This window comes from Podarcis tiliguerta, assembly GCF_965153285.1.
Source record: "Podarcis tiliguerta genome assembly, chromosome: 9".
Classification (NCBI taxonomy): domain Eukaryota; kingdom Metazoa; phylum Chordata; class Lepidosauria; order Squamata; family Lacertidae; genus Podarcis; species Podarcis tiliguerta.
In genome coordinates, this window is record NC_139542.1 from 20,340,377 (window position 1) to 20,360,760 (window position 20,384).

At 43.7% G+C, this 20,384-nt stretch overlaps 2 protein-coding genes across 2 annotated transcripts in view; both read right to left on the reverse strand.

Moving 5' to 3' along the window:
• Positions 1 to 6,415, reverse strand: part of LOC310657625 (alcohol dehydrogenase 1-like) — a 26,763-nt gene extending 20,348 nt beyond the window's left edge. Inside the window, exon 1 of the mRNA XM_083398575.1 lies at positions 6,377 to 6,415. The gene's annotated coding sequence lies outside the window, so the exon portion shown is untranslated. The remainder of the gene's footprint in view (positions 1 to 6,376) is intronic.
• LOC310657740 (uncharacterized protein) overlaps positions 1 to 18,687 on the reverse strand; it is a 22,796-nt gene extending 4,109 nt beyond the window's left edge. Inside the window, 16 exon segments of the mRNA XM_083398860.1 lie at positions 242 to 377; positions 754 to 1,014; positions 1,802 to 2,024; positions 2,132 to 2,219; positions 3,473 to 3,614; positions 4,244 to 4,345; positions 6,319 to 6,378; positions 6,382 to 6,415; positions 12,161 to 12,299; positions 13,384 to 13,519; positions 13,970 to 14,230; positions 14,381 to 14,600; positions 14,694 to 14,781; positions 15,610 to 15,751; positions 16,846 to 16,947; positions 18,297 to 18,687. Of these exon segments, the coding sequence (XP_083254986.1) occupies positions 242 to 377; positions 754 to 1,014; positions 1,802 to 2,024; positions 2,132 to 2,219; positions 3,473 to 3,614; positions 4,244 to 4,345; positions 6,319 to 6,378; positions 6,382 to 6,415; positions 12,161 to 12,299; positions 13,384 to 13,519; positions 13,970 to 14,230; positions 14,381 to 14,600; positions 14,694 to 14,781; positions 15,610 to 15,751; positions 16,846 to 16,947; positions 18,297 to 18,314 (2,152 nt within the window). The 5' untranslated portion in view covers positions 18,315 to 18,687.
• Positions 18,688 to 20,384: the final 1,697 nt, after the last annotated feature.

The following is a 20,384-nucleotide window of genomic DNA, read 5'->3' on the forward strand; positions in this document are numbered from 1 at the left end:
ACTTCCTGATCACAAGAACTGTTCAACAAGGTCGTAGGACTGACTCAGTAGATGATGGGTTTCCCTGGGCTGGAAGTAGAGGCTATTTAAGTAAAGGCTGAAGGGCCATCTGTCACGGATGCTGTGGCTGAATCCTGCACTGAAGATCCTGCACAGAGCAAGATCTACACTCAGTGACCTTCAGCATGAATTCCCATTCTATGATTCAGTGCAGGAGCTGCCATATATCACCAATCCGCACCTCCAACCAAACATCCTGTTAATTTCCTTCCCGTGAGGAGCAGAATAGGTTCGACTGAGAACTGTGCCCCTGCAGGAGGTTCTCCAACCAGCACACAGGTGCCATGGCCCAAATGGCAGGATTTAAGGGCAGTGACCTGTTTGAGACACAAAGAAAAACAAGCTCGGGATAGGAAAAGATAAAGGTACATGAAAGTCAGGGTCCCATCTAGTCCAGCATACTATTCTCACAGTGGCCAACCGGATGCCTTTGGGAAGCCCACAAAGAGGACCAGAGTACAGCAGTCTTCTTTCCTTCTGCATTTTCCAGCAAGTAGAATTCAGAAACATATTTCCTCCAACCATGAAGCCTCCCTCAGTCCTCTGAATTTCCCACCTAAAACTTTTACATAGTCCCAACCAGGTGCACTGTTTATATAATGAGAGATCAAAGCTGTGAGCCCTGGGCTGAACAGGAGAGCCAAAAAATGGGGATGTGAGCACAAGTGATTAGCACCAAAACAGAAAACATACCACAATATCAATATTTCCAGTCACTTCAAATGCGTAGTCTACCCCAAGACCTGTCATCTCTACCAGAACCTCATTCAGGGGCTTCTTGAAATCTTGAGGAGCGATGCATTCTGTGGCTCCTAACTCTTTGGCCTTAGTAAATTTATCTTTGTTGATGTCAATCCCAATAATCCTGGATGCTCCAGCGACTTTGCAGCCTATGACAACAGACAGACCGACACCTCCCAAGCCAAAGACAGCACAGGTAGAACCAGGCTCAACCTGCAAATTGATATAAACTGCATTAGGGACTTCCCAGAACACAAGTGATGTAGCAGAATTGAGGATCTGGGAGGAAGGAAGACTGGCAGACCGGAAGATAAGAGGCATAGAGAGACAGAACTGATAGACACTGTGGTGTAGTGGTTATGGTGTTGGACTAGGACCTGGAAGATCACAGTCCAGATCCCCACTTAGCCATGAAACTCACTGGGTCACCTTGGGCCAATCACTGTATTAGTCCAACATGGGAATATTGTGAGGCTAAATGTTGGGGGGGACGACACACCATGTATACCACCTTGAGGTCCTGGGAGGAAAGAAGGAATACAAATATAATTAATATAATTAATAACCAACTGGGCAGGAATCATTGAAGAGAATAAGGGACGAACAAGAGAAACAAAAGAATGCAGTTGGGAGGCTGGGAAAGAGGACCTGTGTTGCTCTGCAGCACCCAGCACCCCAGGTGACATGGCCATTCAGAATGATGGGAACTGTAGTCTAACAGTGCCTGGATGTGACATGTTCCCCATTGGTGGCCTATGAGGTCGAAACACACTGACTTACCCAACCATCAGCCCCTTGCTGCTGCTTGTTAGAGCTACTATTATGAGGCTGGACCCATTGAGAGCAGGGAAGCTGAAGTAGTATCAGCTATTCTTGCATCTCCGAATTGTTACAGGAAAAGTGATCCCTGAAGGTGCCACTGTTCTCCAGCAGGGAGTAAGCACACATTTGTTTCACTTATTTGAGAAGCACAAGGGAATCAATGTGAATTGATTTTCACCTGGGCATAATTGATAGCGGTTCCATAGCCAGTGGAAAATGCACAACCAAAGAGGCAGACTTTATCCAGTGGAGCATCATTGTGGATTTTTGTGATGGAAGCCTCAGGCACAACCGTGTATTCGGAGAAGGTGCTCATTTGTAGGAAGTGGTGGATCTGTTTCCCTCTGCAGGTGAACCTGCTGGTCTTATCTGGCATCAGATTTTGAATAGGTTCATAGAGGCTGTTGAGGAGATTCAGACTGGTTTGCATAATAAATTGGACTAAATGCTAATTTTCAATATTACTAAGAAACACAAATATTTAATAGAAGATGTCAGATAAACTTACTGGTTCTTGAGGCAACAGTTAGTTTTAGGACTTAAACAGCAGCTGCATTCTCCACACTGGGTAAGACAAAGAGGAATGACTTTGTCACCTTGTGGGAAAACAACAAGGACAAGAACAGTTTAAGTTCAAGTTCATAGGCTTATTGTTCTATTCAAAGGCCATGAAAAACTTGTAGCAATAATATTAATGAAATGCAGAACATACTTCCATAATGTAAGCCAACATCCATGATGTAAGAGAGAGAAGTTACCAGAGACACTAACAAACTCAAATCCAGCTTGATTTCAAATCTCCAAATTACCACAATTTATATTGATTTATACTCTTTTTCCCTGACTATTTTATAGTCAGCATATATTATGTATTATGAAGCTATGGTTGTCACTCAAAGGAAACGGAACCATTTCTGCCAGAGTGCACTTGCTTGATTTTGTGAGAAATGCAGTGATATAAGGAATATTGCAAGAGGTGTGTCAATAGGGAAGCATATTGTTATTTTTTTGGGGGGGGGGGTGCTCCTCTAAACCCTAGAAATTAATATATGGTAGGATTTTGATTATTTGGAGTATTGAAGGAAAGATTGCAGACCAGTGGAAAAATCAGGCTAAGATTCCTTTCCAAGCCAGGGTCTCTCCTGGGATAGAGGCATTAACATAACAAAAGGCATTGAACGCCCATCTAGGAGGAATCTGGGCAGGCAGAAGGTTGCCAGGATAACTTGGTGTGAAGTGACAGGAAAATATAGTTTTTAGCAAGGTGTGCAGGGAAGAAGTGGGTGAACAAAGTCTGGGATCCATCTTGGGCAGACTGGCTGAAGGCTGGCTGAAAGTTAAGCCTTTGACTCCAGGGCTGCACTTCTGTGCGATGACAATGCTGTAAGATTTGGACTCCCTCTATGCACTGAAGATGTAAATAGGTGAATAAATCATATTTCTTAAAGCTACAACAATCTCTGCCATGTCTCAATTCTCCAAAGGAACACAGACCCTGGCTGAGGGCCTGGAACCTCCTGGAATCATGCTATCACCCAGCAGGAATAGGGGATGGCATTTGTCCAACATTTGTAACACTATTTTCATGCATACCTTACATTTCTGATGGGTACTTGGAGAAAGAGATTATTTGTAGTATATAATGTGAACAACTCCCACCATCCCTGGCTATTGGCCTTGATTGCTGGGGATGATGAATGTTGTGGTTCAGCAACATCTGGGGGCCCAAAGTTTCCCCATGCCTACATTAGAAGACAATTTGTAGTGAAGCTACTTATGTCATGCTTGCAAATCCCAACGGGGACCAATGCACAAGCACTTCTGAGTTTCTGATCTGCCTCATCCTTACCTGGCTTTACACAAGTGACTCCTGGTCCAATACTTTCAACAATTCCAGCTCCTTCGTGACCCACAATAACTGGGTAGTCTATGTTAGCAAAAATGCCTTTCACTACTTGATAATCCGTCCTACAGATCCCAGTGGCCACTATCTGCAGGGGAAATGGAATATATATTATTTCAGTACTTACTCTGCTTCAACCTAGCACACATTTTCGTCAAGAACTGGCACTGAATTTTTTTGTCTCTGTCAAAAAAATGGGTCTCGACGTGAACAGATGATCGTGCAGATACCACATTCACACAACTGCAGGTATTCGCAGAGAGGGCCAGCCCACAAGGAAAGTTGCTTACAAGAGTTTCAGCAAGAATATTACCCACTTGATCCAGTTCAGATCTGACCCAAAGGACTAGCCAGAAATACATATAATCTTTGTACGAAAGACAATAGGGAGAACCTTTCACTTTTATTCTTTTTTGAACTTGCTCAGAAGTATTGGATTTCCTTTCATCTTATTGCTGTGTACGTTTCAACTACAACCTCAACAAACTATAGTTGAAACTCTGCACAAATGTGGCTGAGACTTTTGTGGAATCTTTCTTCTCCTGGCAGGGAAAGAGCCACCTTTGAGTTTTAAGTATAAGTCTTCCAGAACCATTGCCCCACCACTCAAGACTCCCGTATCCAAGTTTTCAGAGTTTAGGCACAAGTTCCTCAGCCACTGCAATCGTAATTCACAATGAATGAAAGCACGTTCCCTTTGGGAATAATAAGTTTTACCTTCACTCGAATTTCATGGCTTTTTGGTGGTGCAACCTCCACCTCCTCCACAGAAGGCAATTGGCCAACTTCCCAGATGATTGCGGCTTTGCATTTAATCACCTGTGGAAATGGAGTCAATCAGAACAAGATCAAAGATGAATTTCAAAGGCAGGACAATATGGGAGGAGGCTTTCCCTCAGATATTAGGTCCCAAGCCACTGAGGACTTAAAATCTAAGCCTTAGCAGAGATCAGTTGTCCTCATCCTGTGCTATTATTGCCAAAACAGCATTTTACCCTTCTTGTTGCCATTTTACCCTGTGACAGTTTTTCGTTCCTTTTAAAAGTAATGGTACATTCACTTTTTTCCTGAGTTCAAATGTAAGATTGGGGGAGAGACACAGTCTGGCCAACTTCCCTCCCACCTACATTCTGTGTGCTGTTTTAAAAGATGATAACAAAACAAAACACATCAGAAAACAAGGAGAGTGATTTCCTCGGTCTCCACCTCTGTCCCCTCCGTACCCAACCCCTGCAGTATAACAACTGCATCCCATCCTGCCGCCTCCAATCTCTGGCTCTGTTTGGATAAATTAATCCAAACTAAACATCTGTATTCCACTGCTCCTGGCAACTACAGGAAAAGGGGAAATAAGAAATGGAATTGGAGTGATATGCAGAGCATAAGGCCAGCTAAACAAAAAGGAAAAAGTAAGGAACAATAATGTCACAGGAAACTCAAGACATTATGCATTTGCGTTTGATCACCTGTGGAAATGGAGCCAATCAAAACAGGTCAGACATGAATTTCACAGTGTACCTTATAATGATTCAGCTAAGATTGCAACCTTAGAGTTGCTGTAGTCAGCATGGAGATTGCCACTTTCACCCTACAGCAGGAGTGCGCAATCTTGGCCCCAAGGCCTTATTTCAAAATGGCTCTGTAAACTATCCGATCAGACCGCTGGCAAGAATAATCTCTCCTTCTTTCAACAGCGCAAAGGAAGGAGAAGAGAGGGAGGGATGGAGAGGAAGGAGGAGAATAGCCGAAAGAGAGATGGGAAAAAGCTGGTTCTGACCACTTTTGGCTCCGGTCCTGCCCACTGGTAGTATGTGACCCCTGACAGATTACATCTGAGGGAACGTGGCCCTCAGTTGCCAAAGGTTGCCCATCCCTATCACATGACTTGCAAGTGTCACTAGACCAGCACACCTGTGCTCCCAAAGTCTACTGCCTACAAACACTTTAGTAATGCCCAACCCACACCAACAAGGATGCCATTTGATGCTGTAACAGTTAATGGGGTTCAGAAAACAGTAGCATTCGAATAAATAATATTATGATCATTATTGGACAGGGCTTGTATTTCAGTAACAGAAGACAAGCTTTTAATACAAAAGCTTCCAGGTTCAGTTCTCTGCATCTTCAGTTAAACGTAGAAAAGACCTCCATCAAAGACCTACGAGGGCTTCTTTCAACCAGCTAGTGCCAATTTCCTGATGTTAGTAAATGAAATATCAACTTCAGGTCAATATAATTATTTGAAATTGACAGTCTGCATGACTATGTCAAACCATATACACTTTTGGGAACACTGTAATTATAACATGCATCGTTATAAAAAAATGGCAGGTGTATTATCAATATAAGTTTGTAAGGTTTTTAAAAATAATTTATTTCTATGTATGTAATGAATTATTTCAACAACAATAATAACTTGTGTAATGCAATCTAATGGTTGAGGTAACCTTCAAACCCAGAACCTCTTGGTTTATTATTTAATGCCTACACAATGCAATGTCAGCTTTTAGTATTATTGGGAAAATCGAGTGTCCTGCTGTTTGTCTCATTCACTTATATCAAGCAGCTACCAAGCAGACTCTTGTTTTGAATGTATAAATAGGAGATAATTTTTTACGTCTTGGTCTTTGCAGCTTTGCAATTTGCACAATTTGTTTCTCTCCTCTGGCAATGGGAATGTAGCAAAGCTTAGTTCTTTCCTCTTCAAAGCAATGTAGTAGCTATGCAAAAGCAAACATTAGAATGCAGCGTTCAGATCGACTAGACTGAACCATAAAAACAGTCTTCTTTACCTTTCCTGCAGTCGCCATGTGTCCAGATCTGGCTTTCAGTTTTGCCACAAGCTTGCTCCTTTACAAAGGACTTCTCTTTTTGTTTATCACTCCGTGCCTAAAGCAAGAATGTAGAGATACACAAACAACTATTTCCTCCACCACACACATAATGTGTAATCTATGATAGGCCAGGGTCCATTTCTAGCTGGGATTCAAAGTTCTTTTGTTCCTGGCAAGTATTTAGCTGAAATTAATTCCCCCTGGAGCTACCATTTAAAGTAAACTAGGACAATATTGGATCTAAAAAGAAAAAGGTCAGTTCAGGTACAGACATTCTGACTAAAAACTTGTACATACAAGTGAAAATCATTCTGGCCCATGTTCTCTTGATCAAATTATTTAGAATAGAGCATAATCACACACAATGCTTTTTACTCAGATGCCAGAGGCACACACTTTTTACTAATGCATAAAGGAGGGAGTGCAGAAGCCGTTAGGGTCGAAAACTGGGAAATAAATTCTATTACAGGTTATTGAAGAACAGGCAAATTCTCACTTTTGCGTGATCGCGCATACACACAGCACCAGGAAATAATTAAACAATTTATTTCGTAGCCAGAAATGTCGTGAGACACCTAGAGAGTCCTTATGGTTTTCTGCGTGTCCTCCAGCCTCCTGCAGGCTCCAGAGCTCCCAGTTCCTGTTGTGGAATTTACCAGAAGGAAACTAGTGTATTTTCTTTTGTGTGTTCTTCTCCTACCCAGTGCAGGTGCCTGAGGGTTATTTGAAGAGCTTAATAAACAGTTGAAGTTCACATTTCAAGTGGTTTTTACAAGGGAAGCCAAAAACTTGAAGATAAGCCTTGATCTGCTTTCTGCCCTATAGGAGAATACAGACTTCCAGATTGCAAAGATCACTGCATTTGGCAGAACAGATGTTGGCCATATAACCACCGGAATTGCTATTATATGTTTATCACATCCACCCTCCAGGGACTTAGGCAGTAGATTGCCTCTCTCCCATGTTATCTTCACAACCTTGTCCTGGAAGGATATTAGGCTGAATGGCAGGGCAGAGTGTAGTGATTGCCTCAGGTGGCAGATGTTGAGGGATGGGGAGCTGACAGAGCAGTGAGAGTCGTGAGCCCTACCCTGTGATCTTTAAACTAGCTGCTCTCAGGTGTGGTGAACTCAGTCCCATTGTCAATGTTGAAGTAAGGATCAACCAGCCTGGTTGGCTTTTGTATCACGAACCAATCTGCCATCACTGGTCAAACCCTTGTCTTAGACCCCTCTTTAGCTCTGTGGCCTATGGAAACAACCTTAAATCCCAAGGTCAAAACAAAACATTAGTATGGTTGTCATTAGTGGCTGCGAGAATGACAGTGGCTCGGCTTTGGAAATCTTCTACCCCCCTTTTGCAAAGTTTGGCTCTAGTACTCTCAGAGTAGCTCAGCCACCACTGAGGAGTGCTTTGGGTATGGTATCAATTCATCCATTTATATAAACAAAATTGTGGGAGTGCTCCACCCTCTTGTCACTCACATGTCAATGTGGAGATTTTATCTTGGTGTAGATTAACAAAATTAAAATGTGCTTATGATGTGCTTATATTGATCTGTTTTGTGCTGCAAGTCTGTGTCAGATTTGCAAACTGCACCAATGCTTTGGAAAGTGGTTACAGTATTTGCTTTTACCCTTTTGTATGTTTTGAGATAAATAAATTTAAAAAGAGGACCAATTTGGACTTAAGGATAGTTACCCCCCCCCCCCCGGACATTCTGGCAACAGATTTTCTGCAGAGCTTTCATTTATCACTAGCAAAAGACAAATCAACATAACATTCAAATGAAGCGAATGAAGTCCGTTTTGAAAAACAATTCCAATTTGGATTTCAAACCGCCTTTGGGCTTCCAAGCATGAATTAACATTTTTCATTGTTTATTCTGCACAATTTCCTCTGAAGTTTATCACTCATAGATCTTTCATGCTCTTTCACTCAAGAATTCCAAGTGGCGCTGTGGGTTAAACCACAGAGCCTAGGGCTTGCCGATCAGAAGGTCAGCAGTTTGAATCCCCACAACGGGGTGAGCTCCTGTTGCTCATTCCCTGCTCCTGCCAACCTAGCAGTTCGAAAACATGTCAAAGTGCAAGTAGATAAATAGGTACCACTCCGGTGGGAAGGTAAACAGCGTTTCCGTGCGCTGCTCTGGTTTGCCAGAAGCGGCTTAGTCATGCTGGCCACATGACCCAGAAGCTGTACGCCGGCTCCCACGGCCAATAAAGAGAGAGGAGTGCCACAACCCCAGAGTTGTCTGCGACTGGACCTAATGGTCAAGGGTCCCTTTACCTTTAGTGGCCCAAACAAACAAGAACTATATCTTTATTCCTTGATCAGCTGTCCTCAAGCAGTGCTTGAAGTGTGAGAAACAAGGAAGTGGGTAGATTTCTTTCAGATCAGATCAAACAAAAGCCTTTGTCAGATGTTTCCACCACCTTTCCATTACCTTCTTGCGAGGAAGGGCAGCAGCGGTACGCTACCTGGTCTCACCACCTTTCATCAGTTACCACTCTTGCAGATCTCCACATGTTGAAGGCTGAACTTCTGCCGTGAGAAAACCTGCTCTACCAGGTTTAGAAACCATCAAGGTTTTATACTGCAAAAGGAGTCTATGAGTGTATGTGAAGGGAATGCTTGTCTTTTGCCTGATTCTCCTTGTGCTTCTCCCTGTCTTTGCTCCCCTCAAGATCTCCCCAAAATCCTTAGATCAGTTTAACATATGGAAAATAATCTAGCCCAAACCCCTGCAATGCAGGAATATGTAGTTGTCTCATACAGGGATCGAACTAATGGTGCATTATCAGCACCATGTTCTAACCAACTGAGCTAAATAGTATTGAATCAGAACGAACTGTGGAAACCTCCTGCACAGGACAAAGTCTGATGCTGTTTACACTTGTACTACTTATAATTGAGATTGTTGGCTGAACTTGGCAGTATATCATGCACTGGTCCTGTGGTGGGCGAAGAGTTGTTGATTTAGTCATAAAATATCGTGCTCTTTACACAGTAGAGACCCAGCAGGGGCTAATGTATCAATAAGATAAGGAATATGAGCAGCAATAAAGTATCTTAATATTAATTTAGATAAAATTGATGCACACACCTGTTCTTAATGACTTTGACGCATTTGCTAATGTTTACTAATTATTTACTAATTGTAAGAATTGTATAACAGACTTGGGAGATTTCTCTGTTCAGGTTTTGGGTTTTGACCTGGGGGTACTGTCCTGCTGCAGGAGAATAAAACAAATAATTTCTAGGGTACCTCCTGGAAGCCTTGCTGGTTTACTTGTGGTCTTGCCTGTTTATTTAAGATAGCTAAAATGCTGCCTAGGATGAGCTGAATTTGCGTTGTTGTTGTTTTAAAGTTGCAGAATGATGCAGGAACAGGATAGGAGAGTTATGAACAAACTCATAAGAAACAGATTTAGACTGATCTTTCCATCCCTAGATAACGGCTTTTTGTTGGCTAATTTAAATCAGCTCTGGGTGCTCAGAAATTGTATGTTTTGTTTTCTGTGTATGGTTTAGATTTGAGAGCATGATTTGGGATCTCTAAGCATCCAGAGGGAAGTGAAACCAGATCACTGTCGTGAACCATGTTATGTTTGTTTGTATAATTTCCACTCCCATAATAAAATGTATGAAAGGCACTTCATGTCATTTGCCAGCAATTTTTATAGTGTATTTGTTTTTGTTGGTTTTTAAAAAGCAACCACATTTGGAAGAGAGAGAATTCTTTCTGAGAGGTTCCAGACTGAAGGCATTTGGGAAGCTTCGGCAAGCCAGCAACTCAAAACACCAAGACAATACGAATGCTGAAAGAGGAAAAAGTAGAGTTAACTTTGCAAATCCTTTTGCTGAAAAAGCAATGAAGCAGAGTTTATTTTTGGACCCTCATGTGATCATTAATTTTTTGTTCAACATACTGCTGGACAGATGTTGCTGGCAACTTGGTGCTGAGGAGAGGGAGAGAAACATGATTGCCATTCTTGCAGTCTGCTTCCAGTAGTACAGTATCCAATATCCAACAGCATTTCGGCGAGGTGGCAAATCTTATCTTGTTATGTGGTGACATGTGACGGAGAACTGGCACCTTAGATAGCTGCAGTTACCCTAAGATAAGCTTACTGAGTTTTCATACACCACATAGATATATTTTTATATGTGTTTGTGGTACAGAGCAATCCAAATCCCCTTTGCACCAAGTATGGTGGGGAGGGATTAATTGGGATACCAAGATGAAGGTCTACCAGGCTTGTGTGTCAAGCACACTGCTTAATGTAAGTGAGCCATAACTTACAACCATCAGCAGCAACCTTGTAATGCCTTACACATGCACTGTGTCAGGAGGATTTGGGGTAAAAAGGTAAAGGTAAAAGACCCCTGGATGGTTAACTCCAGTCAAAGGCAACTATGGGGTTGTGGCGCTCATCTCACTTTCAGACCGAGGGAGCCGGCGTTTGTCCACAGACAGCTTTCTGGGTCATGTGGCATGACTAAACTGCTTCTGGCGCAACGGAATACCGTGACGGAAACCAGAGCGCATGGAAACGCCGTTTACCTTCCCTCTGCAGCGGTACCCATTTATCTACTTGCACTGGCATGCTTTCAAACTGCTAGGTTGGCAGGAGTTGGGACAGAGCAACGGGAGCTTACCCCGTTACGGGGATTCAAACCGCCGACCTTCAGATTGGCAAGCCCAAGAGGCTCAGTGGTTTAGACCACAGCACCACCAACTTTCCCGGATTTTGGGTACCACATGGCAGGAGAGAGTTTCAAACAAAGGTGTGCTCTCCCAAGCCCACATTCCCAGCATGTTTGCACTCCTGTCTCAGAGATGTCTACGCTGGCTTGACCATGTCCACAGAATGGAAGGTGGCTGGATCCCCAAGGGCGTGCTCCATGGGCTTCAGGCACTAGGCCCATTGGCAGACCAACTCTGCATTACATAGATGTCTGTAGACGTGACATGAAGGCTGGTAACATCTACCCCACCATGTGGGAATCCCTTGCAGATGACTGCAGTGCCTGTAGTCAAGGCAGTCAGGTTGTGTATCCACAGCAGTTTCCAGAGGAGGAATGAGCTCTGGGAGGAGCAGAGAGAGAAGAAACACCACAGTGCATTTGCAACAGCACAACTGGATGCCTTCATCTACCCCTGCTGCAACTAAACATGTCTCTACAGCCACAGCAGGTGCTGTAACCTTCCAACAATTTGACTTCACCCCCAAAAGTGCATTCTTTCACTGTCTCCTGAGACAGACAGATACCATTCCTCTGCCCACTGCCAAGGCCATTGACGGTGGGGTAATGCCAGCATTACTTTGCTGCTGCAGAACTGTGGTCAGAACTGGTGAAGAAGAACAAGAAGAAACTGAGACTTTAGAGTGCTCACAGAGTTGTTGCAATCACTAGAGCAGGACAAACTTTGTATGCCTCCCTTGGGGGAAGAGATTTATAAAAATGCACCTAATTCAATAGAGCATCTCCCAGACCCCTTCCAGCTCTATAGCTCTAGTAGTATAAGCCAAAGGGTTTCTGGTCTACCTGGGAGGGTTGAGATCAGGGTTTTATTGAAGTAGGTCATACAGTGTCCAGGTGTGACTTAGCCACATTGTCCTATAAATATCAAAATACTCTTAATTCCCAAGTAGTCATTGGTGCCAATCCCTTCTTCTCAGACAAATCGCCAGGAGGCCAGTTCCTCAGAATGTCAGTGGCTTTAAAGAAAATTCTGCAACAGAAAAAAAAGGAGGAAGAAGTTCTGCAAGTACCAATAAGTCACAAATCTCACCTCTTCCCTGCATGAAGCAAGTCGAATCCTTCGCTGATCTTGCTGAATGGCAAGGTGTGGGTTATTAAAATATCCGAGTTAAATTTCTCCTCCATGTAACTGGATACCAGCTGAGGGATAGAATCTTTCATCTTCCATCCTGGAGAAGCAACAAAACAGCAGTTGGAAGCAGCAATACTTCTGAATACCACGAAAAGGAAGAGTACCACGCTGGAAACCACGGAAAGGAAGAGTGCTCTTGCATTCAAATGGTTTCCGACAGGCATCCAGTTGGTCACTGTGAGAACAGTGTTGGACGAGACGGCCATTGAGCTCATCTTATGTTATCATGCCAAGCACCACGACCCACACAATGTTTATCACCCAGAATTTTTTTTCATGCCATAAAAATGACTCAGCAATACAAGGCTTGTGATATTCTCAAAGTCTTATAAAGCCAAAGATAGGGCAAGAGAAAACACATGGGTTGCAACTGCTCATTCTTTCAAAAAAATAACGGGCAGCAACAACCAGTCTTTAAAACAAAATTTGGTTCTGGCAGCAACCCATACTGCAGCTCCCACTTCTAGTCCAGGAATTCTTACCGATACACAGCTGTAGCTGGTATAGCGAGACTGAGCTATCCTCCAAACACCAGAATTGCTGCAGCTTATCTGGACAGGGCTAGGATAGGACAGGGCTAGGATGGGACAGGCTGGCAATGGCAAGGGGTGTGTAGGCCGAGTGGAATGATGGCTGAGAAGGAAAGGGTTAAACAGCCTCCCTTCCCAGCCTGGGAAGGTAGTAGTAGGTGGAGAGATTCACATATGCACATGCATTCTTTATTACACCAATTCAACATTTCAGCCCCTTTCCAGGGCCAATGCTGGATTGGCTCCACTGGTGTATATACATCATGCTGACCTGATTCCTCCTACTGAACCTCCCACTAAGCAGCAGTGATGTGACCAGCTGGAGGTCAGGTGAGCTCCACCACCCTACAATGTCCCCTTCTTTCACGCTTTAAAGATCTTCTAGGGAGGCCCTTCTTGCCAATCTATCCCTGGGTGGAAGCACATTGATCAGTCACCTGGGAAAGGACTTTCTTAGTAGTGGCACATAGACATTTCTTCACAGTTATTAAACAACTTAATGACCTATTCAGGGTTTCACAGTACTAAACACAGGAACTGGGAAATGTCCATACATCAACATGTTTGCTCATTCATGGTGCATCACCATACCTCCAATGAAGCTCCCTTTCAAGGTGCGTCCTGTAAAAAGCAGCATAGGATCGAAGGAGAGCCTAGAGCCTAAAGGAGGTACACCAACCATCACGCAGACTCCGCAGCCCATGTGACAGGACGCTAGAGCAGCTGTCTAATCAAAGTAAGGAGGGAAATTAAACAGGTTGCTGTCATGCAAAGGAACAGTCACATTTTATGATGCACTGTAAAATAGTTAATGGAGAATAATGAAGTTAGAGTTGTTGTTGCTTCGTCATGGGTGTTTATGAGCCATCTCTTTCATCTTACAAATCATCAATACAAATCAATCAACTTTCTAAGAATGCCAGGGATCCTGGGAACAATATGGACTGCTTCAGATGAAACATAAAACCATGGTTTAGTGCTACATGCACAAGTCTTTATGAACTCTTGGGCTTGTGAATTGATTTGCCCCCTCCCTCTTCCCTTTGTGTGCTACAATTCCCTTTTTCCTGATTTGTTGGGCACTAATCACACTTTGACATTTCTTCCAAACTGGCAAACTGTGGTTATCAAATTGCAGATTGGAGCCAGAAATCTTTTGACTAAAAAAAATACGTACCAATGTATCCAAACACCCAACAACCTCAAATGAATAGTCAACACCATGACCTGTCATTTCAACCAGCACTTCCTGAATTGGCCTCTTGTAATCCAGAGGGTTAAGGCATTCTGTGGCTCCCAGTTCTTTTGCTGTTACAAATTTGTCTTTGTTAATGTCTATCCCAATGATCTGCGAAGCTCCAGCTGCTTTACATCCCATGACTACAGAAAGACCAACTCCTCCCAAACCGAAGACAGCACAGGAGGAACCTGCCGTGACCTATAGAGCCATGGAGAAAAGAGGACCAGGATAAATTACAGTTGTGGAATAGGGTAATGTAGGCCATATTTCCAACGGAAGAAGTTCATGTCTATTACACAGACCAAAAGAGTCTACCAAGGAACACAAACGGAGCACAGGATTCCTCACCTGGGCTGTATTGAGGGCAGCCCCATAGCCGGTGGAAAATCCACAGCCGAAAAGACAGACTTTATCCAGAGGGGCACCATCATCAATTTTAACAACGGTTGAGTCAGGCATGACTGTATATTCTGAGAAAGTGCTGATCCAAAGGAAGTGGTGAACTAACTTCCCCTGGCAGGTGAATCGGCTGGTTTTGTCTGGCATTAGATTCTGTGGCTCAAGAAGGCTGTTTCAAAGAGATCGGGATTTGTCAATAACAAAAAGCTGTGCTGCATATTGCCGAAATAGAAATACAGGAGAAATTTCCAGAACAACTCACTGGGTTTTTAGGCAACAGTTGGTGTTAGGTTTCAAGCACGAGGCGCATTCTCCGCACTGAGGCAAACAAAGAGGGATAACTTTGTCTCCTAGAAATAAAAGAGGCATAAAAATATAGTAGATAGAAACAACCTAACAAAGGGAGTCTGCATCCATAACCAGTGCTCAGTGAAGGGAGTGAGCTATGTATCAAAATACTGTGACCACAGCATCACAAGGCTTTTTTCCCTACAACAAAGACTCATCAACAAATGCTCCGGCCTGCTGTCCACTTCAGCAAAGTAAACAAGGAGCCTATTATTCACTCCTTGGAATAAAGTGGCAAAACTTCTTCTAGCGCATACGACTTCAGGCTGCAGCAGGTAGTTCTACATCGGGAGTGGGGAACCTATGGCCCTCCAGACATTCTTGGACTCCAAATGCCATCAGCCCCAGCCAGCACAGCCAGTGGCCAGGAATCATGGGAGCTGCACACTCACACCCTCCGATTAGCTGCTGGGCAGTAGGCGCATGCCTTGCTCAAGAGAGGAAAGTGGTTTCCATTCCATGCTGGCTTGGGCCAATGGCAGTTGTAGTCCAAAACATCAGGAGAAGGGCATTAGGTTGGTAGAGGCTGCAATAGGGACTAGGGCGTTAAGTCAGTCCTTTTAAATTGGTACTGCCTGCATATTGACACACATCCTTTACTTAATGTTATGATTCAGAAAAAGTTAATTTAAAAAAGAGCCTACAGTCCAGAGAGGAAGCACTTACGTAGTGGAAACATTCAAAGATTAGTGCTGGTTCACCAGGGATAATCTCAAATACAGTAAGAGTTACTTGGGCAAGCATAGATTTTACCACAACTGTGCATTGTTAAATGGTGCTGTGGTGCTTTAGAAAGATATTGTTAATACATCTAAAATCCTTTTATGTACCTGGCTTCACACAAGTCACTCCTTCACCTATGCTCTCTACAATTCCAGCTCCTTCGTGCCCAGGAATGACAGGATAATTGACTTTAGGGAAAGAGCCTGTCAGAACATGGTCATCAGTTCCACATATCCCTGTGGCTATTACCTGTAAGAGAAGAAAGTGCATTTCTTTGACTTTCCCTGTGCTCTATTCTATATTCTGTTTACTCCAGCCCAGCTTTTTTGACACCCTTCAACGTGTGGTGTCTGGGGCCAGCAGAAGTTGTAAACCAAAACACGTGGTGAGCATCAGGATGGTGAAGGATGCTCTACTCCAAAGACTTCTTGGGTTTCCATTTGCAGTGATTTACAGCGTAATATTAAGGTTGGAGTTAGGGATAGTGTAATGGAAGTGAAAGGCACCAACTTAATACAGATCAAATTCCTACTGAACATCAAGGACTTTCTAACAGCAGTGAGATGGACTCCCTCAGGAGGTTGTGGGCTCTCCTTCCTTGGAGGTTTTTAAGCAGAGATTGGATGGCCAACAGTAATGAGATTCCTGCATTGCCGGGTGTTGGAATGGGTGACCCTAGGAGTATCTTCCAACCACACAATTCTATGATTCTATGAAATTTGCAATCATTTCAAAGTTATCATGTAAGACACAAACTGCTATGGTCACTGTGCTCTGTAGGAGAGGACCTGTGATAACATCGCATCAGGAGGTCAGTTCCATACAATGCAGGAATCGGGCCTTTAGGGTGGTGGCACCTTCCTTTGGGAACTCCTTCCCCCTATAAATCAGAAAGACACCAACTCTATTGCATTTTCAGTGACTATTGTAGACCTTCCTTTTCCAACAAGAATTCTAAGTGACATTCTTCTATATTTATTCTTATTCCTACTTATATACTGCTTGAAATGCAGTATATGCAATTAAAGCAGTGATATATGACTTTATTGTTAAATCACTTGGTGATGTCTTATTGGAAGTGTTTTGCAAATCAAACAAATAAACACATTTATGATCAGCGGCAGCATCAAATTAAACTGGAATGAAAACTCCATACCAGTCTTAAACTTCTCTTAGCTTACCCATCACTACCACTGCTGACTCACAAGCGTAATAAAATCTGTACGGCCATTTCAGAAACAGCTGGAGAAAGAGAGCAACAACAGACACAAGTTGTACATTGATAGGAAAAATTATCCTCATAGCGGAGGAGCATGGAAAGGGACTACAAACAATTCATCTACCTTAACACGGACTTCGTGAGCTTTTGGAGGGGCAACTTCCACCTCTTCAATAGAAAGCGGCTTCCCTACTGCCCAGGCGACAGCAGCCTTGCATTTTATAGTCTGTAAAAACAAGGGATCAATGAGATGCTCAATCCAATCCCAGGGCAGGGCAAAAAGGAGATAGGATTGGATGAAAGTGTATAGTTGCAGGTTGTAGCCTAAATGGAATCTTGTGCAGCAGATGGGACTTTGTGAAAGGAAAATCAGACAGAAGCTGCTGTGGTGGGTTTGCCTTCAACTCCAGTGGGGAATGTAAAAGTACAGTGTCCATCTCCAGGGTGTAACCTGGTATCTCAATATAGGCCTAGAACAGAAGCTGGGAGTTGTAGTTTAGCAACACCTGGGAGTCGCAATACTCTTTATTGCATTTTCTCATTGAGAGCTCTCGGGGGGGGGGGGGATGCATTTCTTTGCCACAAGAAATACAACCACAAGTACTGTACTGAGGCAGACTCTTGCTCCATCTTGCTCACTATCATCTGCTACACCAGGGGACAATGCTCTCCATTTTTCCCCGTACTCCAATTCTCACCAGTCCCAGCCAACAGGGGCAATGGTTAAGGATGATAGGAGATGTAGTCCAACAATATCTGGAGGGCACCATGTTGGCTGCCCTGTACTGCATTAACTGGCAGTTCAGCCTTTGCCATACCGGGATAGTGCAGTTGGTAGAGCATGAGACTCTTAATCTCAGGGTTGTGGGTTTGAGCCCCATGTTGGGCAAAATACTGAAGGGGGTTGGATTTGATGACCCGCGTGGTCCCTTACAATTCTGTGATTCTATCCCAGTGTTCTGTAGATCATTTGGACTACAATACAGAGAGCTGTAGTTCAAAACATCTCAAAACCCACTTTCGTTTTTTGTTTAAATTAACTGTTATTCCCCATTTTTAGGCTAAAATAAAACAGCAATATCTGGAGGGCACCATTTTTAGGCTGGGGAAGTTTCTTATACCTGTCTGCTAAGAAGTCCGGGAATGAAGCCTAAATCCTTGCACATGCAACTTCGTAAGACACATAAAGGTTGCGGTTTAAATGCAATTATTTTTTGATCACGCAATTGGTGATCATACAATTCTGCACGCGGCTACTTTCCCCTTTTCATCGGCTTCCACAGCCAGAACCTGGGAGCAATCAAAGCTTCAAACCCTATCGTGACCGGAACCATGAACTGCAAGTGGACGCATGCTTAGTCGGAAGTAAGACCTACTGAGTTTAATGACACTCCTGAGGAGGTGTGCGAGGGCGGGATTGCAACTTTATGAAAGGGTAATCCTTCAGCGCACAATCCGAACCGTGTCTACTCAGAAGTAAGACCTATTGAATTCAGAGGCGCTTACTCCCAGGTAAATAGGGCTTGGATGGGCTTGCAGCCTTTCGATATGAAAGAGAAACTGCTGTCTTCTTACTTTCCCAGGAGTGTCCATGCTCACGCGTTCCTTTGCGCACAGAAATCCGCTCGCCTCCTTTGCAGAGCGTCTCCGATTCCGAGTTTGGAAAGCGGAAACAACGACTAACCCCGGTCTCTACTTGGGTGCATGTTTCTCGTGGGAACCTTGAGATTCCTTTAGAACAAAAGCGTAGCGGAATGGGGCCACGTCCCTTAAAATGGCCTCTTTGTCTGCCGTAGACCTACCGCCAGGGACTCTGGGGGATGTAGTCTATTGCTTAGCCAGTAGACGCAGACCCAGCACGTTTCCTAAAATGCCTAAAATTTCCCCCAATAGGGAAGCCTATATGAGAAGATGCGCGTCAGTGGTGAGAGGTAACAGGCAGAAGGCGGGGACGAATATTAGCGCAGGTTTGCACTCCTGGCCTTTGTTTTGCCAGACACGTGTTATTTTAATCCCTGCACGGTTTTATTATTTTATTGGGAAAGATCCCTCTGTGTTTGCATGCTTCATATATTATCTGTTTCAGTCTGTGTTCCAAGGATAGGTGCTAAAGGAGTTATAAAAATAAAGGATTTTTAAAGATTGTATCTGCAATATGACGCTGTTTTGTGGTGAATAAAATTTGGTGATGGTTTTGTTCACACGCTACATTGAAAACAAGTACAAGCTGTCTCTACATATCCACAAGCCCTTGTGTGAAAAAGTGTCCTCTTGTTTGACGTTGCATGGGATGGGAACAAGAACAAATGCAGACTGGGATCTCTTTTCTAGATCCACACTGAAAACTTGGGTATAAGGGTAGAAATTAGCCCCAAAGCCTCAGCCCCATGACCATTGCAGCAGTGGGGTGCAAATTAGCTTCCTGGCTTGTGTGAATGCATAAGCTCTGCTAGCATAAGAAGAGCAGATCACACCAAATACATGCCTAGCCTGACATCCTCTTCCCCTAAGCATCCCAGATGCTTATGGGAATCCCAGCAGCAACACATTAGGGCAATAGGCCTCTGCCTTGGTTGTTCCCCAGTGATGGGAGTTCAGAAGCCTGCTTCCTCTGATCCTGAATTTAGCATGTAGCCATTCTGACACGTAGCCACTGAGTCTAAATCTTCCATAAACTTGTCTAATCCCCTTTCAAAGCAGTCTATAACCATCCATATAGAAATGAATGCAAAGGAGGCAAACATTTTTTGACAAGGTGTAGCAAGAGGTGGCAGCCTCACTTGGGTAGGTTCTCGTTCTATTTATTATCTTCCCCTGGCAATGAGAGAGGTTTGGTGAGCAAGGCATGGTCTTACTTGGCTCGGTGATTCTTGTTTGCGGGGGGATTATTGGGTCAGTGCATTTCCCCATCACTTTCCTAATCGCAAAAAAAGGCCATTTAAAAATACAGTGGTACCTCGGGTTAAGTACTTAATTCGTTCCGGAGGTCTGCTCTTAACCTGAAACTGTCCTTAACTTGAAGCACCACTTTAGCTAATGGGGCCTCCTGCTGCCGCCGCGCCGCCGGAGCACGATTTCTGTTCTCATCCTGAAGCAAAGTTCTTAACCCGAGGTACTATTTCTGGGTTAGCCGGAGTCTGTAACCTGAAGCATATGTAACCTTAGGTACTACTGTAAAAGAAAGTTGATTTGTTGTACTAGGGTGTGGCGATCACACAGGGTCCCCAGACGTTTGACGGTCTATTGACCCTGTGCCACCACTGTGATTGCTTTCTTCACTGCCACCACCCCGCTTCTCACGGGGACACATGGCGTCCAGACAGTTGTTAACATTAACAAATAATCAAGTTTATTTTTAAATGCAGGAACAAGCGAATAGTTTCAGTTAATATTTCTCTTGTCAGTTTCTTAATCTTAGTTCCTAACAACTTCAAACTGATTATTCCCAACTATCTATCTGACTCCACCTAACAATTCCTCTCACTCTCTCACAATACAACTCTACCAACCCACTGCCTATTCCTCCCTCTTCCTTCTCCAACTCCCAAACCTCAACTTTTACTCCCCCCTTGCATTCTCACTGGCCAATCACATCACACCCATTTTAACCCTTTCCTTATGACCCATCCTAGGAGGCAAATGCCACATTGGGTGACAGAGGGA